Source organism: Narcine bancroftii, chromosome 12, assembly GCF_036971445.1.
Source record: "Narcine bancroftii isolate sNarBan1 chromosome 12, sNarBan1.hap1, whole genome shotgun sequence".
Classification (NCBI taxonomy): Eukaryota; Metazoa; Chordata; class Chondrichthyes; order Torpediniformes; family Narcinidae; genus Narcine; species Narcine bancroftii.
The window spans coordinates 87,457,095-87,483,798 of NC_091480.1; the positions used below are offsets into that span (position 1 = coordinate 87,457,095).

The following is a 26,704-nucleotide window of genomic DNA, read 5'->3' on the forward strand; positions in this document are numbered from 1 at the left end:
ATGGGTCGGTCGTGTCAACAGAAGTGGGCTGAGCACATGGCCCTGAGGTGCGCCAGTGCTCATTTACTAACCCGGATAGAATGTGCTCTTTTTGTTAGAGAAAAGGGTGTTGAGTCCCAGCAAGGAGAGATTTCACCAGGTGGGTCAGGATGGAGTGGAGGGACAAGGCTATAGCATTGTTAGTGGAACAGTTTCTTGAAATAAGCAAATTGAAATGGGTTCAGCGTCTGAGCGGTGTGCTTTGATGCATTCCATCACCAGACATTCAAAGCATTTCATGATGGTAAGATGCGCCTCAGGGCGGTAGTAATTGAGCCCTGTAATTATCAGCCTCTTTGGTAGTGGGATGGTGATGCCTGTCTTGAAACCTGCAGGGACAATGGACTTCTGAGGTGAGGTACTGAAGATGCCATGAAGAATTGTGTGCAATAGCACAATTTAGTGTCCTTTCTCCTGCTGGAAATTGAGGGTCGGAGACCAGAAGGGAATCCCCTCATACAAATGAAGTGGATGCCATCCCAGGCAGCCACATTAGGCCATTTAGTACAATGATTGCAGAAACTAAATATATTGGCTAACGGCAACATGACACAAAGAATGTAAGAAGACTTTGCTCTATTTTTTATTGTAGCAAAGTTTATTTTTGGACTAAAAGCATCTACTTGGACAAAACCAACGAAGGACAAAACTACCAAAGGATCTCCGATGTTCTGCCCAATTACGTGACTGCTTTTATTGATGTTTGAATGTCTGAGCCATTTTGTTTTGCTTTTTTCTTTTTTTTTTCTCAGTCAGCTAATCCTTAACACTTCACTCATTATTTCAGGAGAGCAGTGAACTATTCTTCAATGTTCTTCTGAAATCAAAAGATCAAAGATTGAGACATTCACAGAAGAGATCAAAGTGAAGTAACATGAGCTTCAGAACTTGGCCTCCACTCATTATTTGAATATTATAAACTTCTTTAATTTTCACTTCCAAAATCTATATTACCTCTTTTATGACCAGAAGGCATAAATTCAAGTTTATTACACTGGACAATGAAGAGTTTGCATCCTGAACCCTTTTGGGCATATTTTATGGATTACAGGCTGCTGGTCACGAAGATCACCTTAAAATTTTCCTATCAGATATCATTTTCTAGATAAAAGCAATTTTTGTGATTTCCTGTCTTATTTTAGGTTTCCTTCAAACATGGAGGGTTATGGGCATTGTGCAGGGAGGTGGGACTAGAGAGGGGTGTTTGGTTCGGTGCGGACTAGAAGGGCCTAATGGCCTGTTTCCGTGCTGTAAATTGTTATGTATTATGTATACAAAACCATGATGGGCAACCTATCACTGAAAATTCATTTTCTGCATTCACACTTGGACTCCTTCCCCGCTGATCTTGGCGCAGTCAGTGACGAACTTGGTAAAAGGTTTCACCAGGACATTGCGACCACGGAAAAGTGGTATCAGGGGCAACTGGATTCCAACTATTGCTGGACACTCACATGAGAGGCATCAGATGCTGAGTACCAATAAAAATCAGTGGCAAAACATTTTTGTCAATTGAACTAATGCAGTGTGTCAGGATCATTATGCAATTAAACCTAGTAAATCATTAAAAGTTAATTTAATGTTTCTCCAACTTCCTTCGTGATACAGCAAATCTGAAATTATGTGTGTTGAGCTTGAAATGGTCTATCAAATATTTTCAGGAAGAAAACTCTGAAAAAAATTGATGTCCATTACTATTATCTGATTGCACAAGCATAACTCAATGAAAAAGCATTCTCCAGTCATCGGTGCAAAACAATGCAGACACACCACCAGACATAGCACACATATAGAGAAACATACACATGCAGGACAACTATACACAGATAAAATAAATAAATGGATATTGCTTCGTAAATATTAGTCTCAGATGGTTCCCAGGAGCAGTTTCTTTGGTCACAGCAGGAAGAAGCTGCTCTTCAGCTTGGTGGTGCTGGCTCGAGACTCCTGTATCTCTTTCCTGACAGAAGTAACTGAATGATGCTGTGAGCTGGGAGGAGGGGTCCTCAATAATTTTGCACACTCTCTTCAGACAACAGTCAATCTCATCGATGGGAGAGTGGGGGGGGGGGGGGGGGGAGGAGACCCCATTATCTTCTCTGCCTGCTCATGTGATCCAGTGGATTGACCTCTGATCCAATTCTCCTCAACAACTGTACCACACTGTGATGTAGCCAGCCAGGATATTCTTGATAGAGCTCCTGTAGAATGTTGACATGACGGTAGCCAGTAGCCTTGCCCGTTTCAGTCTTCTTAGGAAGTGCAGTCACTGGTGCACCTTCCTGACAATTGAGGAGATGTGTGTCTATGATAGGTCACTTGTTAAGTGGACTCCAAGGAACTTGGTGCTCTCTTCTCTCTCCACTACTGAATTATTGATGTGTAATGGAGGGTGGTCATCTTGGTTCTCCTGAACTCCAAGATCATCTCCTTCATCTTGTCCACGATGAGACTCACAAGATTTTCCACCTCTTTCTCTGAAGTGCAGCTCATCAATGTTACTGTCGTGTCATCTGCAAACTTGATTTTGTTGGAGCTGGAGCTGGTGATGCAGTCATGGGTCAGTAATGTGAACAGGAATGGGCTAGGTCCACAGCCCTGTGGTGCACCAGTGTTCGTGTACTGACCCAGATAGGGTGCAGTCCTTCAGTTAGGAAGTCCTGAATCCAGTTACAAAGATGGGTGTAGAGTCCAAGCAAGGACAGATTCTCCACCCGCCTCTGGGGAATGATCAAATTAAACACTTAGTTGAAGTCAATGAACAGCAGGCGGGCATATAAGGCATCTTTCTCCAGGTGGGCCAGGACAGAGTGGAGGGACGAGACTATAGCATCATCAGTGGAACGATTTATTCAATAGGCAAATTGAGAAGGGTCCAGTGCCTTTGTGAGGTGGGCTTTGGTGTGTTTGTTCCATCATTGGATGCTCGAAGCATTTCCGGTGGATATCAGAGACCTGCTACTATTGTCCTCTTTGATACCAGAATAATGGTACCTACCTTGAAACCTGCTGGTACGATGGACTGCTGCAGTTACATGTTGAAGATGTCCGTAAAGACCTCGTCCTTTACTACCTGACCAGGCATGTTGTCTGGTCCCATTGCCTTGTGTGGGTTTACTTTGGATACATTTCTCCTCACCTCAGCCATGGCTATTCAGGGGCCCCATTCATCAGGGGGAGGTGGAGCGTTCTTCAGTGTCACCCTGTTCTTCTCATCAACCTGTGTGTCCTGACTGGAAAGGAGGCATTGTTGTCTTTAACTCGCAAGGTTGTTATGGTTTTGATCCCTTGCTACATGTGCCTCATGTCCCGGTATCACACAGCTGTCGATGGATCTTTTGTCCTTTTCCTTCCAGATTGCACGGTAGAGTTCAGCCCTGGCTGATGTTAGTGCCGTCTTGTCTCCTGCCCTGAAGACAGCATCATGAGATCTGAGAAGTGCCTGGACCTCTACATCCATCCACAGTTTCTGGTTAGCTCTGGTTATGAAGCATTTGATCTCAGAGATATTGTCCATGCACTTGCTGGTGTAGCCAGTCACTCCTTGATGTTTACATGACCATTGTAAGTGGCCACCTCTCTGAAACTGCTCCAGTCCGTGGTCTCCCCCCACAACCCCTCTACATCCCTGATCTCCCTCTGCACTGACTCAGTTTGTTTTGCCAATGGTTGTATACAGGGGTTCATAAGATGGATATGTGATCTGAATACCCAAGGTGAGGACGATGGGCAGCCTTGTACCTGGTGTACACCCGATCCAGGGTGTTCTTTCCTCTGGTGGCAATGTTAACATGATGCTGAATCCGTAGTAAGACAGTTTTCAGATTGGCATAATTGAAGGTGCCAGCAACAATCAGGGTGGGATGACTCAACTTCATAGATGGCACCAAAAATCTCTTTCATGGCTTCACCCTCATTAGCCGAAGTTGGAACGTAGACTGCGGCAATCAGCGTGGACGAAAATTCCCTGGGCAGGTGGAAGGGTCTGCATTTCATCATCAGGTACTCTATCTCTGCTGAGCAGAAGGTCTTTGTAACAGAGACATTTGTTCACCAGATGTAAATGCACAGTCCCCCTCCTTGAGTCTTGCCAGAAGCAACAGTGTCTCTGTCTGCCCTGAAGGAGATAAGGCCATCCAGCTGGATCACTGAGTCTGAAATGGAGTCCTGGAATGGAGTCCTTGAGCCATGTTTCTGTAATCGCCAGAGTACAGCAGGAAAACTTAGGAATGTGTGCATTTATCTTCTTCAACTGAGTGCCATCTTGTGGCAAGATTTGTTTGAGGATTGTACCTATTTGACTGAATAACAAGGCATAAATAGCAAAGAATAGAAGGATGATACTTTGCCTTTATCGTGTTTGCATAATAACTATTTTTCAGTCATGAAAATTGTGAGCTTAATTGCCTCACTGTAGACTTTAGTTTACAACTATTATTGACTGCCTAAAGAAATCTCTTGGTGCCTGCCACATTGACCACCGCCAGTGGGCTGATATCGCCTCCAACCGTGCATCTTGGGCCTCACAGTTCGACGGGCAGCAACCTCCTTTGAAGAAGACCGCAGAGCCCACCTCACTGACAAAAGGCAAAGGAGGAAAAACCCAACACCCAACCCCAACCAACCAATTTTCCCTTGCAACCGCTGCAACCGTGTCTGCCTATCCTGCATCGGACTTGTCAGTCACCAACGAGCCTGCAGCAGACATGGACACACCCCTCCATAAATCTTCATCTGTGAAGCCAAGCCAAAGAAAGATTATTGAGAGACACCACAATTGAAAAGGTCCTGCGATACTTCACCTACAGAAAGGTAAGCCATGCTGAACAAAGCAAGATCAGGATGCAGTCCCAGAAACCTTTATAAATTATTGAAGATTCCAGGGAAAATCCAGATAGCTCGTAAGTATGACAGGGGTGGGGGGGTGGGGTGACATCACTATCAAGTTCCCAGCATCATAACAGGCAACGAAGTGAGTTGTGAAATAAAGGCTCCATTATTGTCACATAATACTCCATTTAGAAGGTAACATGCATGAAATCCGTAAGGCAGGCAGAAAGTCGTCACTTTGTGCAATGCCCCTCACAGAAACCCACAGCATCTGGATCCCCTCCAAGTACTAAGCAGTCCTGAGCCTGCTTTTTAGCTTCCGAGATCAGACCATCTAGGAACACCAGGTGCCGCAGAGCCTTCAATACACATAGTGACAAGCTTAATTTGAAGGATGCCCCATTGTAGATGAATCACAGAATGGAGGTAAAAGAAGAGCCCGACAGGTAGCTCATGTTGCCTGTACCTTCTCCTTATTAAGTGAGCCCTGATCCAAATGCTTCCATTCTATAGTAAAGTAATAAAATCTGGACTGCTCAGAGATTGGGTCAGTATGGATTTTCAGATTTTCCTGATTGAGAAGTGCTGTTAAAATTCATATGCAAGGAAAAATAAAGAAGTGATGAACAGGTAAAGTTTGATAGTGTATTCATTCGCAGACTTTATCAAAATGAGCAGTTTTAAAGAAAAATAAAGTCAACGCAACAAAATTGTAATTTTTTTTACTGCAAGAGCATGTAATGCTTGAAATTATGTTTAAAAATGAACATTGTAAAAGCAAAATACAGTATACAAATGAATTTCTTTGTGATAAGATTACCTGTATTAAGCGTGGTTGCTTGTTGCCGCTGTATATCTGTGCCGCTTATACATACACACAAAAGCCTGCTACACTGTAAATGTCTGCAAATTTTCAAAAAGTCCAGATTCTTGAGTGGTGGAATCCGGATTTTTGGACTTCTGCAGTATTTAAAAAAGAGATAAGAAAATATTGTGATTGGTGTAGGAAACTAAAATGGTACAATATAAAAATGAGCTCATATTTGAGGACTAACCTTTAGCTCAAATAGAGACTCTAGCCCCTTTTCCACTGGCATCCCATTTAATTGGCCATGCAGTGTCCTGGGACAGGAAGCCCTTTGTGCTGTTTCCACTGGGCCACCCTTAACTGGGACATTAATTGCTTTTCCACTGAACACAACTCATCCCCAGGATCAGAGTGTTCTACCTTCAACTGGAAACAGGTGACTTTCTGCTGTCCCTTTTTCACTGGTTTTGTCAGCAAATGCCGGGGATATGATTAGGGGTGGGGGGGGGGGGGGTGGAAATCACTGATGTGAAATGATGTCATTTGATGCTGGTGTTCAGTGTTCCTTTTCCATTAGACCCCATCCCAGTAAATTCCCAATTAATTCCTGTGACAGGGTGCCAGTGGAAAAGGGGCTATTGTGAAAATTGTAAAGATATAAATATTAGGGGGCGGGGTGAACAATTACTTTGCACAATAGTTGCTTCGAAACCTTCAGTCCTCACTACTAAGAATAAAGGGCCACAAATACAACCATCTCTTAGACTTAGACCACATCCAGAATTTATGAGTTGACCACCCTGTTTTAATGTTTCTATCCACAGAATTAAATGGTATTATTCCCTCCATCAGGTCATTACAGTCACCAATGGTATCTCTTTGCTTGTGTATTCTGCATTGAACTATTGAAACTGCCGATTTAACAACACAGATTGCTCATGTGAAACTAGGGATGAATAAAGCACTAGATTTGCTGAAATAACCCCACAACCCATGAAAGAACATGGACGCCTTCACATATTCTTATGCTTCTAATTCTGTCCATCTCCCATTTCCCATTTTATCCCTCTGGACAAGTAGCCAGGCCAAAAACCATGGAGTTCACCATTTCTGAAGTGACAAAATTGGCCTGAACAACTCACATGGCAGAGTTTATTTGATTCTTTTTTTTTAAAAAAATCAGCAAATATTGATAACAGGGCATTTTTTTAATTCCATGTGATATCTGTTGACCTTCAGTTTCTCTGTAATGGTTGAGCAAGGTCCTTCACATAATCTAAAATTTCTAACTTTTTACTTTACTAAACAAAACAAGGCTGATCAATGCAAACTTTTCAGCTCATAGTGAACGATCATCACTTCCCTTATCTTTCATGATTGCTAAAGGTGGGGAGGAGAAAATTGAAACCAACTCTGCAATCCATACTTCAGCGAGCAAGTTTATTTTCAACACTGAGGATCTTAAGTCTCCAAACCCTTGCTGTCCTTTGAGGCCCAGCTGTTAAAGGGTCACCAAGGAATCTTTCCAAGAACAAGCCCACAACTGCTGGACTATAAATTCTTGAGATACACAGCCCAGGACATCACAGGCAAAACCCTCCCCCTACCATCGAGAACATTTACAGGAAACACTGCAGCAATCATCAAGGATCCACACCACCCAGAACACGCTCTGTTCCCTCTGTGGCCATCAGGGAAGAGGCACAGGTGGCACAAGACTCACACCATTAGGTTCAGGGACAGCTGCTACCCCTCCACCATCAGACTCCTCAATGACAAACTCATTCAGAGACTCATTTAAGAACTCTTACTTCTGAACTTTATTGATTTTTTTTCTCTGTATTACACAATTACATTTCTTTATTTGTTTACACGTGTACATTGAGTACAGTTTTTTTTTGTATAACCAACAAGTAGTAATTCTGCCTGGCCCGCAGGGAAAAAAAAAGAAACTCAAGTTTGTATGTGATGTCATGTATATACTCTGACAATAAATAAATCTGAATCTGGATATTTAATCCAGCTTTCAGAAAATTATTCTACATTTTCCCTCAAGTATACATCGTGAATGAAACCATAGCCGAAAACAAATTACTCTGCATTTTTATTTACATATTTGCATAGTATCAGAATAATTTATGCAGAGAGAACTTGTAGTCCTTCATCTGCTTCATGCTTCTTCTTCTTCTTTCTTCTTCTTTCTTTGGCTTGGCTTCGTGGACAAAGATTTATGGAGGGGTATGTCCATGTCTGCTGCAGACTCGTTGGTGACTGACAAGTCTGATGCGGGACAGGCAGACACGGTTGCAGTGGTTGCAAGGGAAAATTGGTTGGTTGGGGTTGGGTGTTGGGTTTTTCCTCCTTTGTCTTTTGTCAGTGAGGTGGGCTCTGCGGTCTTCTTCAAAGGAGGTTGCTGCCCGCCGAACTGTGAGGCACCAAGATGCACGGTTGGAGGTGAGATCATCCCACTGGTGGTGGTCAATGTGGCAGGCATCAAGAGATTTCTTTAAGCAGTCCTTGTACCTCTTCTTTGGTGCACCTCTGTCTCGGTGGGCAGTGGAGAGCTCACCATAGAACACGATCTTGGGAAGGCGATGGTCCTCCATTCTGGAGACGTGACCCACCCAGCGCAGTTGGGTCTTCAGCAGCATGGATTCGATGCTTGCGGACTCTGCCAGCTCGAGTACTTCGATGTTGGTGATGAAGTCATTCCAATGAATGTTGAGGATGGAGCGGTGACAGCGCTGTTGGAAGCGTTCTAGGAGCCATAGGTGATGCCAGTAAAGGACTCATGATTCGGAGCCGAACAGGAGCATGGGTATGACAATGGCTCTGTACATGCTGATCTTTGTGTGTTTCTTCAGGTGGTTGTTTTTCCAGACTCTTTTGTGTAGTCTTCCAAAGGTGCTATTTGCCTTGGCGAGTCTGTTGTCTATCTCTTTGTTGATCCTTGCATCAGATGAAATGGTGCAGCCGAGGTAGGTAAACTGGTTGACCGTTTTGAGTTCTGTGCACCCGATGGAGATGTGGGGGGGCTGGTGGTCATGGTGGGGAGCTGGCTGATGGAGGACCTCAGTTTTCTTCAGGCTGACTTCCAGGCCAAACATTTTGGCAGTTTCCGCAAAACAGGATGTCATGCGCTGGAGAGCTGGCTCTGAATGGGCAACTAAAGCGGCATCGTCTGCAAAGAGTAGTTCACGGACAAGTTGCTCTTGTGTCTTGGTGTGAGCTTGCAGGCGCCTCAGATTGAAGAGACTGCCATCCGTGCGGTACTGGATGTAAACAGCGTCTTCATTGTTGAGGTCTTTCATGGCTTGTTTCAGCATCATGCTGAAGAAGATAGTAAAGATGGTTGGTGCGAGGACGCAGCCTTGCTTCACGCCGTTGTCAATGGAGAAGGGTTCGGAGAGCTCATTGCTGTATCTGACCCGGCCTTGTTGGCTTTCGTGCAGTTGGATAACCATGTTGAGGAACTTGGGGGTTCATGCTACCTCCTCAGCAACATGAAAAGATTGCAATACAATTTCAGATATTCATACAGAAATTCAATAGTGAAATAGATTTCCCTTCAAGTTATTTCCTTCTCATGTTCTAATTACAGTTCCAATTCAAAATATTAAATAATGCAATATTTTTAATCATTATAAGTCACATTGATTTACAAATTAAAAACGGTGCCTACTAATGTCCAAGAATGAATTGTAATCAATAATTTCTACTCATAACCTGCACTAGAATGAAAATGAGGTTGATGATTAATGTGGAATGGCAGTTCCGTTCCGATATTGTGCAAACTTAAAACTGGACTATTTACTTCCCAGACTGCTGTGAGAAGTGAGAGAAGAGAGAGTTGGGGCAGTAGCCACGATCTTTGAATCCTCTTTGGCGGCAGGGATGGTGCCACAGGATTGGAGAATGGCAAATGTAGTCCCCTTGTTTGAAAAAGGTAATAGGGAGAATCCTTGGAATTATAGACCGGTGAGTTTTACGCCAGGATTCTTAAGGGTAGGATCTATGAGAATTTGGAGAAGTACTGTCTACTCAACGAGAGTCAGCATGGCTTTGTGAAGGAAAGGTTGTGCCTCGTGAGCCTAATTTAGTTTTTTGAGGAGGTAACAAAAGTGTAGGGTGGTAGATATGGTCTACATGGATTTTAGCAAGACCTTTGACAAGGTCTCCAATGAGAGACTCATCCAGAAAGTCATGAGGCACGGGGTCAATGGAACCTTGGCTGTGTGGATAAAATAAAATGGGCTTACAGGAAGAAAGCAGAGAGTAGTAGTGGAAGGAAAGTATTCTGCCTGGAAGTCGGTGACTAGTGGAGTACCACAAGGATCTGTTCTGGGACCCCTGCTCTTCTTTACTTTTTATAAATGACCTGAAGAGGTGGAAGGATGGGTCAGTAATTTTTCAGATTACACAAGGTTGGAGGAGTGGTGGATGGAGCTGAGGTTTGTCAATAGTTACAAGAGCATATAGGCAGGATGCAGAGTTGGGCAGAAAAGTGGCAGGTGGAGTTCAATCCAGATAAGTGTGAGGTGATGCATTTTGGAAGGACAAACCAGAAGGCTGAGGACAGGGTTAAGAGTATGGATGAACAGAGGGACCTTGGAGTGCAAATCCATATATCCCTCAAGGTCAACCCACAGGTTGATAGGATAGTTAAGGAGGCCTATGTGATGCTCGGTTTCATTAACAGGGAGATTGAGTTCGGGAGTAGAGAGGTCATGTTGCAACTCTTCAAATCTCTGGTAAACCCATACTTAGAGTATTCTATTCAGTTCTGGTCATCTCATTATAGGAAGGATGTGCAAGCTATGGAGAGGCTGCAGAGTAGATTTACCAGGATGTGGCCTGAGTTGGAAAACAAATCTTATGAGGCAAGGTTAGTAGAACTGGGACTCTTCTCTTTGAAGCTTAGAAGGACAAGAGGAGATTTGATAGAGGTCTACAAGACTATGAGAGGCATAGATAGGTGGACAGTCAGCACCTATAGCATGGCAGGAATGGCAAACACCAGAGGACATGTGTACAAAGTGAAGAGAGGGATGTTTAGGGGAGACATCAGGGGTACTGTGCTATGGTGTTCTATGTAATGCTCTGCAATGATGGGTTAAAGTCACAGGAAAGAGAGAGAGGAAAAAAGAGGGAGAGAAATACTGTCAGCCCTACCAAAATAAGTAAAATTTTGTTACACACTGTATTGACAAGCAAAAAACCTTCTTAATTTACAGTAGGCAAGTACTAAGTGATCGGAAGAGAGGGTGCTAACAGATTTACTGAAATGAGCTATTACAGTATGCTGGAGGGATCAAACTTTGACCTTTCTGATCTGTTTGGCCTGCTTATTTGCACATCACTGCCAATTATGCAAATGTTGAGTTCACAGTAATTTAATTAAACGTGACTAACACTAGTGTGGTTTGGAAATGGTTGGATGATCAGATGTCACATATCCAGCTGTCTGTAATAATATGTAATGCTACCAAACCTCACGCAGTAAGGGAAATGCATAAAGATATAGATTTAACTACATTAACTTCTGATTCTCTGTAACAGTAATTCTATTTTAAAAAACTGCCTGCGTATTTGAACATAGAATGCAGTCCTTCAACCCACAATGTGGTGATGACCTATATAAACCTACTCAACGACATAAAGCTTCTCTACCTCACACACATGACCCTCTATTTTTCTTGTATCCGACTACCAATCTAAGAGTCTTTTAAATGTTCCTATTGTAGCAGCTGCCCCTGCCACTCTTGGCAATACATTCCAGGCACCCTGTACTCTGTGTAAAAAAAATTATCCCTGACATCTTCCCTTAACTTTCCATCCCTGACCTTATACCATTGGTTCTCAACCTTATTTTTTTCACTCACATACCACTTTAAGTAATACCTGACGAACCACATAGGTGCTCTGTTGTTAGTAGGAGATTACTTAAGGTGCCCCCCCACATCTCCATCGGGCACACAAAACTCAAAACGGTCAACCAGTTTACCTATCTCGGCTGCACCATTTCATCAGATGCAAGGATCGACAATGAGATAGACAACAGACTCGCCAAGGCAAATAGCGCCTTTGGAAGACTACACAAAAGAGTCTGGAAAAACAACCAACTGAAAAACCTCACAAAGATAAGCGTATACAGAGCCGTTGTCATACCCACACTCCTGTTCGGCTCCGAATCATGGGTCCTCTACCGGCACCACCTACGGCTCCTAGAACGCTTCCACCAGCGTTGTCTCCGCTCCATCCTCAACATCCATTGGAGCGCTTACACCCCTAACGTCGAAGTACTCGAGATGGCAGAGGTCGACAGCATCGAGTCCACGCTGCTGAAGATCCAGCTGCGCTGGATGGGTCACGTCTCCAGAATGGAGGACCATCGCCTTCCCAAGATCGTGTTATATGGCGAGCTCTCCACTGGCCACCGTGACAGAGGTGCACCAAAGAAAAGGTACAAGGACTGCCTAAAGAAATCTCTTGGTGCCTGCCACATTGTCCACCGCCAGTGGGCTGATAACGCCTCAAACCGTGCATCTTGGCGCCTCACAGTTTGGCGGGCAGCAACCTCCTTTGAAGAAGACCGCAGAGCCCACCTCACTGACAAAAGGCAAAGGAGGAAAAACCCAACACCCAACCCCAACCAACCAATTTTCCCCTGCAACCGCTGCAATCGTGTCTGCCTGTCCCGCATCGGACTTGTCAGCCACAAACGAGCCTGCAGCTGACGTGGACTTTTTACCCCCTCCATAAATCTTCGTCCGCGAAGCCAAGCCAAAGAAGAGATGTGAAAGGTTGAGAACCACTGCCTTATACAGATGACTTCTTATATTTGTTACTGCCATCCTAGGATAAAGGTATTGGCTGTCCACCCTATCTATCTATGCCTCTCACAATCTTGTAGACCTCTATTAAGTCACCTCTCACCACTCCAAAGAGAAAATCCCCAGCTCTGCTAACCTTGCCTCGTAAGACACATTTTCCATTCGAGTCAACACCCTGGTAAATCTTCTCTGCACCCTCTCCAACGCTTCCACATCCTTCTCGTAATGAGGAAACCAGATCTGAATACCATATTCCAAGCGCAGTCTAATCAGAGCTTTAGCAACTTGCAACATCACCTCACGGATCTTGAACTCACTCCTCCTGGAATTCCATGTTTTAAAGATTGAAATGTCTTTATCAGGATCATTTTCAAGTTTATGTTTCTTCCTTCAAGTAGATTTATACAATTTCAAAATAATTTGCATATTTAAAACATTGTAATTTATGTTTTCCGGCTGTTGGTGAAATGTAAGGAGCCAACAGAAATTGGTTGGCCTCAGTGTCTCAAACTTGACACATTACATCAGAAATTTCCATCCGTCGGCACAGATTTTAATGTGTTCAAAGTAGAAGAACAAACATTTCTCTTTACTTAGAATCTGGATGATTTTGCACAAATGGTATTATGATTAATCATCTCAGGTTGAGAACCACTGTGGTTATGAAATATGGGTAGCTGGAAATTAATCAAGCATCATAAAAATAACCTGTGAGAAGAGCCAATACTTGTTAAGTGTAAGATGATAGTTTCCAACCAGCTGTCTGTTAAATTGTGAAGATATTTTATCCCTAAAAACAGTGGTAATTTCTTGGAAGTGGAAACTAAAGTCTTCAAACACAAGCCCCTTTTTGTATGGCAGCTACAGCTATTCAAGACATGGCAAATTTTCCCACCCAGTTCTTCTGTAGTCTCTATTTTCCCTGTCAACTTCAATGATCCTTCTATCAACATCACTGATAATTCCACTTGATGAGACAAGAACTAGAGGTCAAGGGTGAAAGGTTAGATGCTTCGGGGGGAAAATTCCTCATGCAAAGGGATGAGAGAGTGGATCAGATGAAGTGGTGAATGTGGACTAAATAGTTCTGCATGTACAATATGGGCCAAATGGCCTGTTTCTGTGCTGTGGCATTCCATGCTTCTTACTTAAAAATGGTCGCTGAATATTCCTGCACTTATATTATTCGTAGTTGGCCTAGACCTCTCATTATACCTGTTCCCTTCTTAAATTAATATTTCGTACTTTTCCGGTACATTTAGAGTGAAGTTGAGATTCAGTTGGAAAAGCCTTGCAAATTCAACCCATCCCTGATGGTCGATCAGCTTCAAATTGCTTCCCCACTTCATTGTCAACCTTGACATTGCACGTTTATTTAATCCACAAGTAGCAGACGGTGATAACATCCGGTACCGCACGGATGGCACTCTCTTCAATCTGAGGCGCCTGCAAGCTCACACCAATACACAAGAGCAACTTATCCCTGAACTACTCTTTGCAGACAATGCCGCTTTAGTTGCACATTCAGAGCCAGCTCTCGAGCACATGACGTCCTGTTTTGCGGAAACTGCCAAAATGTTTGGCCTGGAAGTCAGCCTGAAGAAAATTGAGGTCCTCCATCAGCCATCTCCCCACCATGACCACCAGCCCCCTCCCCCCACATCTCCATCGGGCACACAGAACTCAAAACGGTCAACCAGTTTACCTACCTCGGCTGCACCATTTCATCTGATGCAAGGATCGACAAAGAGATAGACAACAGACTCGCCAAGCCAAATAGCACCTTTGGAAGACTACACAAAGAGTCTGGAAAAACAACCACCTGAAGAAACACACAAAGATCAGCATGAACAGAGCCGTTGTCATACCCACGCTCCTGTTCGGCTCCGAATCATGGGTCCTCTACCGGCATCACCTACGGCTCCTAGAATGCTTTCATCAGTGCTGTCTCCGCTCCATCCTCAACATTCATTGGAATGACTTCATCACCAACATCGAAGTACTCGAGCTGGCAGAGTCCGCAAGCATCAAATCCATGCTGCTGGAGACCCACCTGCGCTGGGTGGGTCACGTCTCCAGAATGGAGACCATCGCCTTCCCAAGATCGTGTTCTATGGCGAGCTCTCCACTGGCCACCGAGACAGAGGTGCACCAAAGAAGAGGTACAAGGACTGCTTAAAGAAATCCCTTGGTGCCTGCCACACTGACCACCGCCAGTGGGCTGATATCACCTCCAACCATGCATCTTGGTGCCTCACAGTTCGGCGAGCGGCAACCTCCTTTGAAGAAGACCGCAGAGCCCACCTCATTGACAAAAGACAAAAGAGGAAATACCCAACACCCAACCAACCAATTTTCCCTTGCAACCACTGCAACCGTGCCTGCCTGTCCCGCATTGAACTTGTCAGTCACAAACGAGCCTGCAGCAGACGTGGACATTACCCCTCCATAAATCTTTGTCCGCGAAGCCAAGCCAAAGAAAGAAAGATCAGTGACTGTAAACGATCAGGTAATGAACAAAATGCCACAATTACCCCTCTTTATAGCAAAGCAGTTAATGGTTTACACAAAGTGGGGCAAGAAACAACGAGTTCTTCTATTGAATCCGTCCCCACTTGCAGCATGGCTTGCTAAAAAATGTGCTCGCTTCATGTGTGAACGACATCATTGAAGCATGTTACTGTAGCGGTTACAGCACCAGTGACTGGGCTTTGAATCCGGCTCTGCCTGTAAGGAGTTTGTACATTTTCTCCATGTTCACATGGGTCTCCTTCAGATGCTCCATTTCAAAACGCACAGAGATTGCAGGTCAGTTTAGTGCAATTAGGCGGCACAAGCTGGCACATTAGAAGGATACTGTGATGCTGTATCACATACTGTGTGGTATGTCTAAATTTAAAATATTAAATTAATTTTTTAATTAAAAATTCTTTCAGAAATTATGAACCTTAAATAGATTTCCAAAAGTTTTATCCCAGGAATTCAAATGAGCAAAATCTCACAATGCTAGAAAAACTCAGCTGGTCTAACAGTGTACTTTATCTTTTTCTTCTTCTTTTCTTTGGCTTGGCTTCACGGACGAAGATTTATGGAGGGGTAATGTCCACGTCTGCTGCAGGCTCGTTGGTGACTGACAAGTCCGATGCGGGACAGGCAGGCACGGTTGCAGCGGTTGCAAGGGAAAATTGGTGGGTTGGGGTTGGGTGTTGGGTTTTTCCTCCTTTGTCTTTTGTCAGTGAGGTGGACTTTATATACCAAAGACAAAGATACATTACCAATGTTTCAGGCTGGAGCCCTTCATCAAGGTAGCTTTGAAGCTTTTACCCTGAAGACATTCTTCCTTGGTCTCCGAGGGGAGTTCTGTGGATTCTCTCTCACTACTCCCCATCTGTAACCCCTACTGCTCTCAAGCTCTACCATGTACAGTACTCACCCAGGCTCACTTCCATGGCCATGTGACCTTCCTCGCTACTAGTCTCCACTGCCATCTTGTGTCCTGTGGTTTCGAGCTCCAGTTCCAGGCATCACAAATTGGTCCCCACAATGATCTGAGGTACCCATACAGCATTGACCGCTTGATGAAGGGCTCAAGCCAGAAACATTGGTTATTTATCTTTGTCATTGCTATATAAAGTGCACTGTTTGACCCTGTTGAATTGTGCTTTTACTTCAACCATAGTGTCTGCAGACTTTCGTGTTTTACTAATTTAAACAGGTTTTAATCAGCAAATATAGCTTAACAACAGCCAAGATAGCAGAATATCAGCTGATTATTTATAATTTTAAATGAATAAATTCTTGCAAAAATTTCTGCTTGGCAAACTATCAATTAGCATGAATATTGCAAGTGGGAACAAGGTTTGACAAGATTCACAACAAATCAAGCTCAAGTCACTGGTCAGGGGTAAAGAAGTTAAGACAAATGGCCTGGAAAATAACTCATACTTTTGCAACTGACCGTTTTAGATGTTTTGGAAACAGCTTGAGAGGAAAGAGAGAGGAGTATGAAAGCCAAAAAATAGAACACTGACTAAGAGCCTTTACTGTGAAGCAGGATCTGGGTCAGAGATTTTGACATCGAGCAGCCCCAGAAATAATTTGAGTGTGATACAAATCCCCGCAGTCAGTGGCTTTCAGCAAATCTATTGTCCAAATACTTCCATTCTCATTGACAACTCTCAATGGGCCATTGACCCTGTTACGATTTGGAGATTTGCTTTTTCTATGGGCTTATTCCCTGTCAAAGGAAGGCCAGAACAAGCAGCAGTGGATTTTTTTTTAATGACCTCGCAGATAAAATTTGCAAAGAAGCAAGGATTCTGGGCACATTTCTGGGAGTTAATAGCAGTGATTGAGAGTTCATCTGCTTCTTGGTGAGATTTTCTTGTGGCCATGTGCAGTTTTGTGGGTATCCTGTTGACCTTACTGATGGCACAATGACCAAAATTTGGTCACCGGTCTGATGCGGTTCATTCCCTCCCTTATGCACCCATTACCACCCACCCGTAGGACTGTGCTCCTTTCCCTGCCCCCCCCCCCACCACCATTTTGGTCAGGCGACTGCCTACATTTTGTCATACCTTGATGAAGGGCTTTTGGTGTAATTGGGTGACATGGGCCCGGTGGGCCGAAAGGGCCTGTTACTTGCTGTATGACTAAATGTTAATGTACCAGGTCACACTGCAGCCACTGTCCTCCAGTGATGGAGAGGACGAACATTTCAGCCTCCCGTCTTCGATTGCCCTTGAAAACTAGAATGCGAGCTGAACAACTACAGACTTTCCGATGAACACGTTGTAGGGAGGTGGTCTCACGACCGAAACTCAGCAACGTACATCCAAGTTGGGCAGCGAACACAGTGGAGGCCGACTGGAGTCGCAAGAGTTTACGGACGCTGAAATCTGGAGCAAACGACAATCGGCTGATTGAACTCAACAGCAGTGGGAGAGAAAGGAATCGCTTCAGGTGGTAGGTGAGTGGAAAAAGTTTGAAAACCGCTGTTTTAATGGTTCTTCATTGACTCGTTATGTGCACGGTTGCATCACTCAAGGCCAATTTTTCTCAAGCAAAATATTTCAATAACAATTGAGTCTAGAGCAGTGGTTCTCGACCTTCCCTTCCCAAAGGCTTTGTACCTTTCAGGGGTTTTCAAACTGCCACCCCAAGTTAGCCCAAATGAATCAGAGACACTTCTGGCCGAGGGAAACGTGAGTTTAGGGGGGTGGGGGGCAGTTTGAAAACCCCTGAAGGGTGCAAAGCTCGTACTCGACTTTCTGAAAACTTGTGCAATGGTGCCAAGTTTTCCTCGGCGCTGCGGTGCCGTTCTCTGACAGCGTGTCCAACCCACTTGACGCGAGTGGAGGGGGGGGTGGGGGGGGGAAGCTGAACACGACCCACGCGGTGGAGGAGGCGGGGTGATTGACGGCTCAGGGCGTTCTACCCGGGGTCGGCGCCGGAGCAAGCCCAGCGGATGGCGTCGGCGACTTCGGCGTCCGCCGGCACCCGTGCGGTGGCCACGGCCGGCCGCTTCTTGTCCTGCAAGTCCGCCTCGCCCCGCCGCCCCGGGCTGCGGCAGCTGAGCGCCGTGAAGCTGGGCAAGCAGGGCGGGCGGCGGGCGGCCGCCGTGCAGGAGGCGGAGCGCCCGGTGCCGCTGGTCGGTCACCACCAGAGCGCCCGCTCCCTGGTCTACAAGGACGTGAGGATGTTCCTGAACGAGATCGGCGCTGATCCCAGGGAAGCCCGTTACTGGCTCACTCAGTTTCAGAGCGTCGGCAGCGGCAGCAAGTTGTTCGCGGTGGTGGAGGTGAGTATGGCCGCTCCCCTGCACCGTGACCAGTCGCTGCATGTTCGCAACTCACTTCCCACCTTCAAACCTTGAAAATTGGCCACACAATTTGCAAATCTGGTTCAGCTGGAGAAGGTAAAACACCCCCCCCCCCCCCCCCGGTTAACACACAAATGCTGGAGAAACTCAGCAGCTCAAACAGTGCCTCTATGTAGCAGAGGTGAAGAGACCGAACCAATGTTTCGGGCTTGATGAAGGGCTCAAAACGTCGGTTCGGTCTCTGCACCTCTGCTACATAAAGGCACTACCGTCCCCCAGTCCCCGTCCCGTTCCCCCCCCAGTCCCCGTCCCGTTCCCCCCCCAGTCCCCGTCCCGTTCCCCCCCCAGTCCCCGTCCCGTTCCCCCCCCAGTCCCCGTCCCGTTCCCCCCCCAGTCCCCGTCCCGTCCCCCCCGTCCCCGTCCCGTTCCCCCCCCCCAGTCCCCGTCCCGTTCCCTCCCCCAGTCCCCGTCCCGTTCCCGTCCCCGTCCCGTTCCCGTCCCCGTCCCGTTCCCCCCCCGTCCCCGTCCCGTTCTCCCCCCCCCAGTCCCCGTCCCCCCCCCCAGTCCCCGTCCCGTTCCCCCCCCAGTCCCCGTCCCGTTCCCCCCCCCAGTCCCCGTCCCGTTCCCCCCCCCAGTCCCCGTCCCGTTCCCCCCCCCAGTCCCCGTCCCGTTCCCCCCCCCAGTCCCCGTCCCGTTCCCCCCCCAGTCCCCGTCCCGTCCCCGTCCCGTTCCCCCCCCCGTCCCCGTCCCGTCCCCCCCCAGTCCCCGTCCCGTCCCCCCCCCCAGTCCCCGTCCCCCCCCCCAGTCCCCGTCCCGTTCCCCCCCCCGTCCCCGTCCCGTTCTCCCCCCCCCGTCCCCGTCCCGTTCCCCCCCCCCCGTCCCCGTCCCGTTCCCCCCCGTCCCCGTCCCGTTCCCCCCCCGTCCCCGTCCCGTTCCCCCCCCGTCCCCGTCCCGTTCCCCCCCCCGTCCCCGTCCCGTTCCCCCCCCCGTCCCCGTCCCGTTCCCCCCCCCGTCCCCGTCCCGTTCCCCCCCCCGTCCCCGTCCCGTTCCCCCCCCCCCGTCCCCGTCCCGTTCCCCCCCCCGTCCCCGTCCCGTTCCCCCCCCGTCCCCGTCCCGTTCCCCGTCCCCGTCCCGTTCCCCCCCCCCCGTCCCCGTCCCGTTCCCCCCCCGTCCCCGTCCCGTTCCCCCCCCCGTCCCCGTCCCGTCCCCCCCCCCGTCCCCGTCCCGTCCCCCCCCCCAGTCCCCGTCCCGTTCCCCCCCCCGCCCCCGTCCCGTTCCCCCCCCCAGTCCCCGTCCCCAGTCCCCGTCCCGTTCCCCCCCCCAGTCCCGTTCCCCCCCCCAGTCCCCGTCCCGTCCCCCCCCCCAGTCCCCGTCCCGTCCCCCCCCCCAGTCCCCGTCCCGTCCCCCCCCCCAGTCCCCGTCCCGTCCCCCCCCCCAGTCCCCGTCCCGTCCCCCCCCCAGTCCCCGTCCCGTCCCCCCCCCAGTCCCCGTCCCGTCCCCCCCCCCCCCAGTCCCCGTCCCGTCCCCCCCCCCAGTCCCCGTCCCGTCCCCCCCCCCCAGTCCCCGTCCCGTCCCCCCCCCCCAGTCCCCGTCCCGTCCCCCCCCCCCAGTCCCCGTCCCCCCCCCCCCAGTCCCCCCCCCCAGTCCCCCCCCCCCCCCAGTCCCCGTCCCGTCCCCCCCCCCCCAGTCCCCGTCCCGTCCCCCCCCCCCCAGTCCCCGTCCCGTCCCCCCCCCCCCAGTCCCCGTCCCGTCCCCCAGTCCCCGTCCCATCCCCCAGTCCCCGTCCCAGTCCCCGTCCCGTCCCGTCCCGTCCCCTCGCTGAAGGGCTCAAGCCCGGGACGTTGGCTCTGCCATCTCTACCTTTGTCCCCTGACCCGCTCAGCTGCTCCAGTTTTACTCGCGTGTTCTCCCCGAACCTGCCCCAGATACTTGGCCGACGTGGCTCCGCGGCCAAAATAACCTCTGCGCTGCCTCCATTTTCCACCCAAGCGGTTGCGGGCTCCCGTTTAATTTGGTTTCTTTTAATTCGGAATTAAGCTTCGAAACGGTCAGAGATTCGAAATCTTGCATCATTTCTTGAATGCAAAAAAAGGGGGGGGGGTTCTGCCCACTGTTCACCCGTTGGGGGGGGTGAGGGAGTTGGGGGGGGGGTGAGGGAGTTGGTGGTGGATGGAGGGGAGGGGGGTGCATTTGGCCAGTGCAATACCCACTGCAGACGTTCTTGATTCACATCAGGCTGGGGTCAGATCAAGTTGTCCCATGTACAGGAGGCAACAACTGCTTGGATCTGGGGCAATAAACATGTGCAATAATCGAGCAGTTACAGTGGGGGAAAAAAAGATTCAGTAGAATGCATTTCCACCCCATCCCCCTGATGATTCCTTGAACTCCTCCAACAGGAGTAAAAACAAAGTTAAAGCACAGGATTTTGTTGGCATCTGGTTAAGTGAAAACACACACAAATGCTGGAGAAACTCAGCAGGTCAAACAGTGCCTTTATGTAGCAAAAGTGAAGATTCAGAACCAACGTTTTGGGCTGGAACCCATTATCAAGGTGTGGGGGAACATGAGAGATGTCTGAACAACAGTGGGGGGGGGGGGAGATGATTTATGGAGGGGGGGAGCAGTCAGGTGGAGAGAGAAAGGAAGTAGGATCTGAAATAACTAGTTAAGGGAGGGGGAAAGGCAAGTTGATTAGTGGATTGGAGTGATGTCATTGTTCGTGCCCTGGGGTTGGAGGGCGCCCCAACGAAAAATGAGGTGGTGTTCTTCCAATCTGCAGGTGGTCAGGGTGGGCTAGTGTGAAAGGCCATGGACAAACATGTGAGTTTAAGAATGTGATTCAGAATTGAAATGGTTGGCTACCGGGCGGTCTCTTTTGTTGCGGATGGAGAGGAGGTGCTGGGTGAAGCGATCTAATCTGCGACCAGTCTCTCCGATGTAGAGAAGGCCACAGAGGGTGGACCTGATGCAGTAAATGAGTTCACTGGAGGTACAGGTGTAGTGTTGCTTCACCTGAAAGGTCTGTTTGGGACCTCAAACTGGGGTGAGGGAGGAGGTGTGGGTGCAGCTATTACACCTACGACCACAGTGGAAAGTGCCGGGGAGGGTGATGGGTGGGGAGGGAAGAGTGCACAAGGGAGTCACGGAGGGAGCAGACCCTACGGAAGGCTGAGAGGGGAGGAGAAGGAAAAATGTGTCTGGTGGTGGGGTCCTGTAGTAAGCACAGGAAATTCCACTGGATAATGTGTTGGATGCGGAGGCTGATGGGGTAGTAGGTGAGGACGAGGGGATTCTGTGTTTATTGGTTCTGGGGGCTTGGGCAGATGAGTGAGGAATGGAGAAGATGCAGGTGAGTTAATAGTGGTGGAGGGGAAGCCATGTTTATGGAAGGAGGCAGACATTTCAGAGACTCTGGACTGGAAGACCTCATCTTGGGAGCAGCTGTGCCAGAGATGGAGAAATTGAGAAAGGGGATGGAGTCCTTGCAGGGGACAGGGTGTGAGGACGTGTAGTCCAGGTAGTTGAGGGAATTAGAAGGTTTGTAATAGATGTCAGTGGAGAGTCTGTCTCCTGAGATGGAGTAAAAACAGTGGTTAAAGTAAAATTATAATGCTGGAGAAACTCAGGTGATCAAAGTTTCAGGTTTAAGCCCTTAATGGTATGAAGGACTCGAGCACGATATTTCACTAATTATCTAGGGTTTGGCGGCCATGGCACATGCCATGGGTGCCACTTGCAGGAGGCACACTGTCCTCTCCCACCCAATATCCAAGACCCTAGCCCAGCACAGATTCTCCATCCCACTTGAGCACCGCTCCGTTTTGGGTCCGTTCCGGCACCTTGTGGCAGAGGCGGTAGTGGCTCAATGTGGGATCAATGGCCAAAATGGCTGTCTTCCTTACCGATAATCCCCTACGCAGCTCTGCCAGTGCCTGCGCCATGGAAACGCAAAGTATCATCTTTGTGACACTGACAGAGTACTGTGTATCATCTTTAAAAACATGAATTTAAGGCGTGTTGGTGTGTGTCTAAAAAGGGTAATATAATCTGAAGAATTGAATTACCATTTCGTCACTCTATTGGATTGTGAAGGGTCGTGACAGCACTACCAAGCACTGCCTTGCCTTTGGCCAGTTTAAATTCCTCTGTATTTGGCCTTGGGCCATTAGCCTTTGTAATTGGCTTATCCTTGATGGCACTGAGCCATTGGCTTCCTGTAAATTATCTGGGCTGGACTCCCCAGCCTGCCTGTGTTTGGCACTGGGCTTATTGGCTGTTGTAATTGGTTTAACCTTGCTCTCTGAGCCAGTGGTGTCCTGTAAATGACTATTTACTCCAGCACTATAAAGGTCGCCACGTGGTCTTGAATCGCCCTCTTTGCCATTGGGACCACCCTGCTTCCCTCCAGGCCAAGAGCTGTGGAATGGCACTTGCCGCTGGAGAAATTGTTGGTAAGTGTTTGTTGGTACTAAGATGTGAGCTGTTAAAGGGTTGCGAGCCTTTAATTAGTGTCCCTCATTCCTAGTAGTAGGCATAGTGCCGAATGCCTGCAGAGGAGGTATCATTGGTTTTTCTTGATTGTTGAAGGTACTGGGTGCTCAGTTCAGTGTGCGTGTATTTCATCACCGAGCGCCCCTCCGGTACCTCATCAGGCCGCTCTGGCCTCCTGCATCTCATCGGGCTGCTTCGGACTTCGGGGCCCCTCGGGCACCTTGCAGCGGCCCAAAGTGGAATCAATGGGCAAAATAGCAGTGTCTTCCTTACCCATAATCTCCCATTGGACCTGCCAGTGCCAGCACCAGGAAAACACCGGATCTTTTCAAGATACAGGGAACCTGTATGATAGGGCAAAGGACAGAAAAGATAAAACAGGAAAAGTTAGGTTAGGCAGCGAAAGTAAAAAATCAGAAAGAGCAAGGAGGGGGGAAAAAAGCAAATCTGAAGGCTTTATATCTTAATGCAAAAAGCATTCGGAACAAGGTAGATGAATTAGCTGTGGAAATTGAGATAAACAAATATGATTTGATTGGGATTACAGAAACATGGCTGCAGGGTGGGCAAGCCTGGGAACTTAACATCCCGGGGTATACGATATTTAGGAGGGATTGGCAAGAAAGAAAAGGGGGTGGGGTAGCGTTGATGGTGAGAAAAGGGACCGACACGATTGACAGAAAGGATATCAACTCGGAAGATTCGGAATCTATATGGGTAGAACTGAGGAATAGCAAGGGGCGGAAAACATTAGTCGGGGTGGTATATAGGCCTCCAAATAGTAATGTAGAGGAGAGGGAAGCCATTAAAAAAGAAATTAGAGAACCGTGCAATAAGGGAACAGCTGTCATCATGGGAGACCTTAATTTACATATAGATTGGACTAGCCAAATTGGTAAAAATACTGAGGAGGAGGAATTCCTTGAATGTTTACGGGACGGTTATCTAGACCAATATGTCGAGGAACCAACTCGGGAGCAGGCCATTTTAGATTATGCAATGATAAGGGGCTAATCAACAATCTTGTTGTACGAGGCCCTTTGGGTAGGAGCGATCACAATATGATCAAATTCTCACATGGAGAGTGATGAAATTAAAACCGAGACTAAAGTCCTGAATTTAAATAAAGGGAATTATGAGATGGGAGTTGAGTAAGATTGATTGGGTGGTGTTTATGGGGGAGTTGACTGTGGATAGACAATGGAAAGCATTCACAGATCTAATGGAGAAATTGCAAAAATCGTTTATACCAGTTTGGCATAAAAATAAACAAAAAAAGGTGACTCAACCATGGATAACAAGGGAAATTAGAGACAGCATTAGGTCCAAAGAGAGAGCATATCAATTGGCCAAAAAAAGTACCACACCCGAAGACTGGGAGCAGTTCAAGATGCACCAAAGGAGGACAAAGGGATTAATCAAGAGAGCAAAAATATATTAAGAAAGTAGCTTACGGCAAATATAAAAACCGACTGCAAAAGCTTTTATAAATATGTCAAGAGGAAAAGATTGGTGAAATCCAGAGTAGGTCCTTTGCAGTCGGAATCAGGGGAATATATAATGGGGAATAAGGAAATGGCAGACCAATTAAATTCTTACTTTAGTTCTGTTTTCACAAGAGAGAATACAAATAACCTCCCAAGGATGTTGGGAAACATAGAGACTAATGCAAGGGAGGAACTGAAAGAAATCAGTATTTCTAAGGACATGGTCTTGGGGAAATTGATGGGATTGAAGGCAGATAAATCCCAAGGGCCTGATAATCTACATCCTAGGGTACTTAAGGAAGTGGCCATTCAGATAGCAGATGCTTTAAGAATTATTTTCCAGAACTCGATAGACTCAGGATCAATACCCATGGATTGGAGGGTAGCTAATGTTACCCCACTATTTAAAAGGGGGGGTAGAGAAAAAGCAGGGAATTATAGGCCGGTGAGCCTTACATCAGTAGTTGGCAAAATGATGTAATAGCGGAGCATATGACTAGCAGAGAAGGGATCGGACGGAGTCAACTTGGATTTACAAAAGGTAAATCATGCTTGACAAATCTATTGGAATTCTTTGAGATGGTGACAGGTAAAATAGATGGGGGAGAGCCAGTGGATGTGGTGTACCTGGACTTCCAAAAGGCCTTCGATAAGGTCCCGCATAAACGACTGGCTTACAAAATCAAGGCTCATGGGATTGGGGGCAAGGTATTGATGTGGATTGAGAACTGGCTGGCAGGTAGAAGACAGAGTTGGGATAAATAGCTCATTTTCTGAGTGGCAGGCGGTGACCAGTGGGGTGCCACAGGGATCTGTACTGGGACCCCAGCTTTTCACAATTTACATTAATGATCTGGATGAGGGGATTGGATGTAATATCTCCAAATTTGCAGATGACACTAAGCTAGGAGGGGTTGTGTGCAGGGAAGAGGGGGTCAGGAAGCTCCAGTGTGATTTGGATAAATTGAGGGACTGGGGAGATGCATGGAAAATGCACTACAACGTGGATAAATGTGAGGTTATCCACTTTGGTAATACAAACCGGAGGACAGATTACCATTTGAATGGCAATAGATTAAGAGATGGGGAAGTGCAGAGAGACCTAGGGGTACTTGTACACCAGTCTCTGAAGGCGAGCATGCAGGTACAGCAGGCGGTTAAAAAGGAAAATGGTATGTTGGCCTTCATATCAAGAGGGTTTGAGTATAGGAACAAGGATACCTTACTGCAGCTGTACAGGGCCTTGTGGAGACCCCACCTGGAGTATTGTGTGCAGTTTTGGTCACCTTATCTAAGGAAGGATGTTCTTGCAATGGAGGGAGTGCAGAGGCGATTCACCAGGCTGATACCTGGAATGGCAGGAATGACTTATGAGGAAAGATTGCGCAAATTGGGATTGTACTCACTGGAGTTTAGAAGATTGAGAGGGGATCTCATAGAGACATATAAAATTCTGGCAGGACTGGACAGAATGGATGCGGAAGGGATGTTTCCAATGGTGGGGGAGTCCAGAACCCGGGGCCATGGTTCGAGGATAATAGGCAAACCATTTAGGACCGAGATGAGGAGGAATTTCTTTACCCAGAGGGTGGTGAATCTGTGGAATTCATTGCCACAGAGGGCAGTAGAGGCAGGTTCATTAAATATATTTAAGAGGGAATTAGATATATTTCTTCAGTCTAAGGATATTAAAGGTTACAGAGAGAAGGCGGGGACGGGGTACTGAACTTTAAGATCAGCCATGATCTCGTTGAATGGCGGAGCAGGCTCGAAGGGTCGAATGACCTACTCTTGCTCCTATCTTCTATGTTTCTATCAGTGGTGGAGGAGGGGGGGGGGGGAGCCTAACCCATTGGAGACTTGAGAGCCGGCTTGTGCAACCTCGATGAATGATTATATTTGGTGGCTCAGCTTTTCCGAGGAAAACCAGCAAAGCCTCATGCCTGGACTGCCTTCACCATCATGGTCCTGGTCACATTGACTCCACAGAACTAGATGCCTTTTTCCCCGGTTTGCTGCTTGCCGTAATATCGAAGAGCTCATTCAGGCATTGTGAATAAATTATTTCATCTGCTGTAATTTCAGTGATGAATAGGTAGCATCATATTCACTGGGATTCGCCATGATTGCTGGGCAGGTAACAGTTGACGTACCTACAGTGCCCTCCAAAATGTTTGGGACAAAGACATTTTTTTCCCCCGTGCTCCAGAGTTTTAAATCACAGCGTCTCTCTCATTTCTCAGGATGAAAGAATGTTGTGCAGGTACAGCGGGCTGTCAGGAGAGGGTGGGGCAGTGGGATCAGTGTGGGGACTACATCCCATGTTGACATACTTCTGACTTTTCATTACAAGATATGACCGGTTGGTCAGAATAGAACTGGGATGTAT

At 47.6% G+C, this 26,704-nt stretch overlaps 1 protein-coding gene and 1 long non-coding RNA gene across 5 annotated transcripts in view; one reads left to right on the forward strand and one right to left on the reverse strand.

Moving 5' to 3' along the window:
• Positions 1–270: 270 nt before the first annotated feature.
• On the reverse strand, positions 271–20,368 carry LOC138746447 (uncharacterized). The gene is made up of 3 exons (XR_011346960.1): positions 20,195–20,368; positions 5,690–5,829; positions 271–856 (listed from the first exon to the last, which is right to left on the reverse strand). It is a non-coding gene; the product is annotated as an uncharacterized lncRNA (long non-coding RNA).
• Positions 17,044–26,704, forward strand: part of nags (N-acetylglutamate synthase) — a 38,651-nt gene continuing 28,990 nt past the window's right edge. The window contains exon 1 of one of the 4 annotated variants that reach the window (XM_069904625.1): positions 17,044–17,482. Coding sequence is in view for 2 of the 4 variants with exons in the window: in XM_069904623.1 (XP_069760724.1) it covers positions 17,981–18,313 (333 nt within the window). In the remaining 2 variants the exon portion in view is untranslated. Of the gene's footprint in view, positions 17,483–17,922; positions 18,314–22,663; positions 22,789–26,704 lie in introns of those variants that run through there. The other 3 variants (XM_069904623.1, XM_069904624.1, XM_069904626.1) reach the window with 3 other exon arrangements.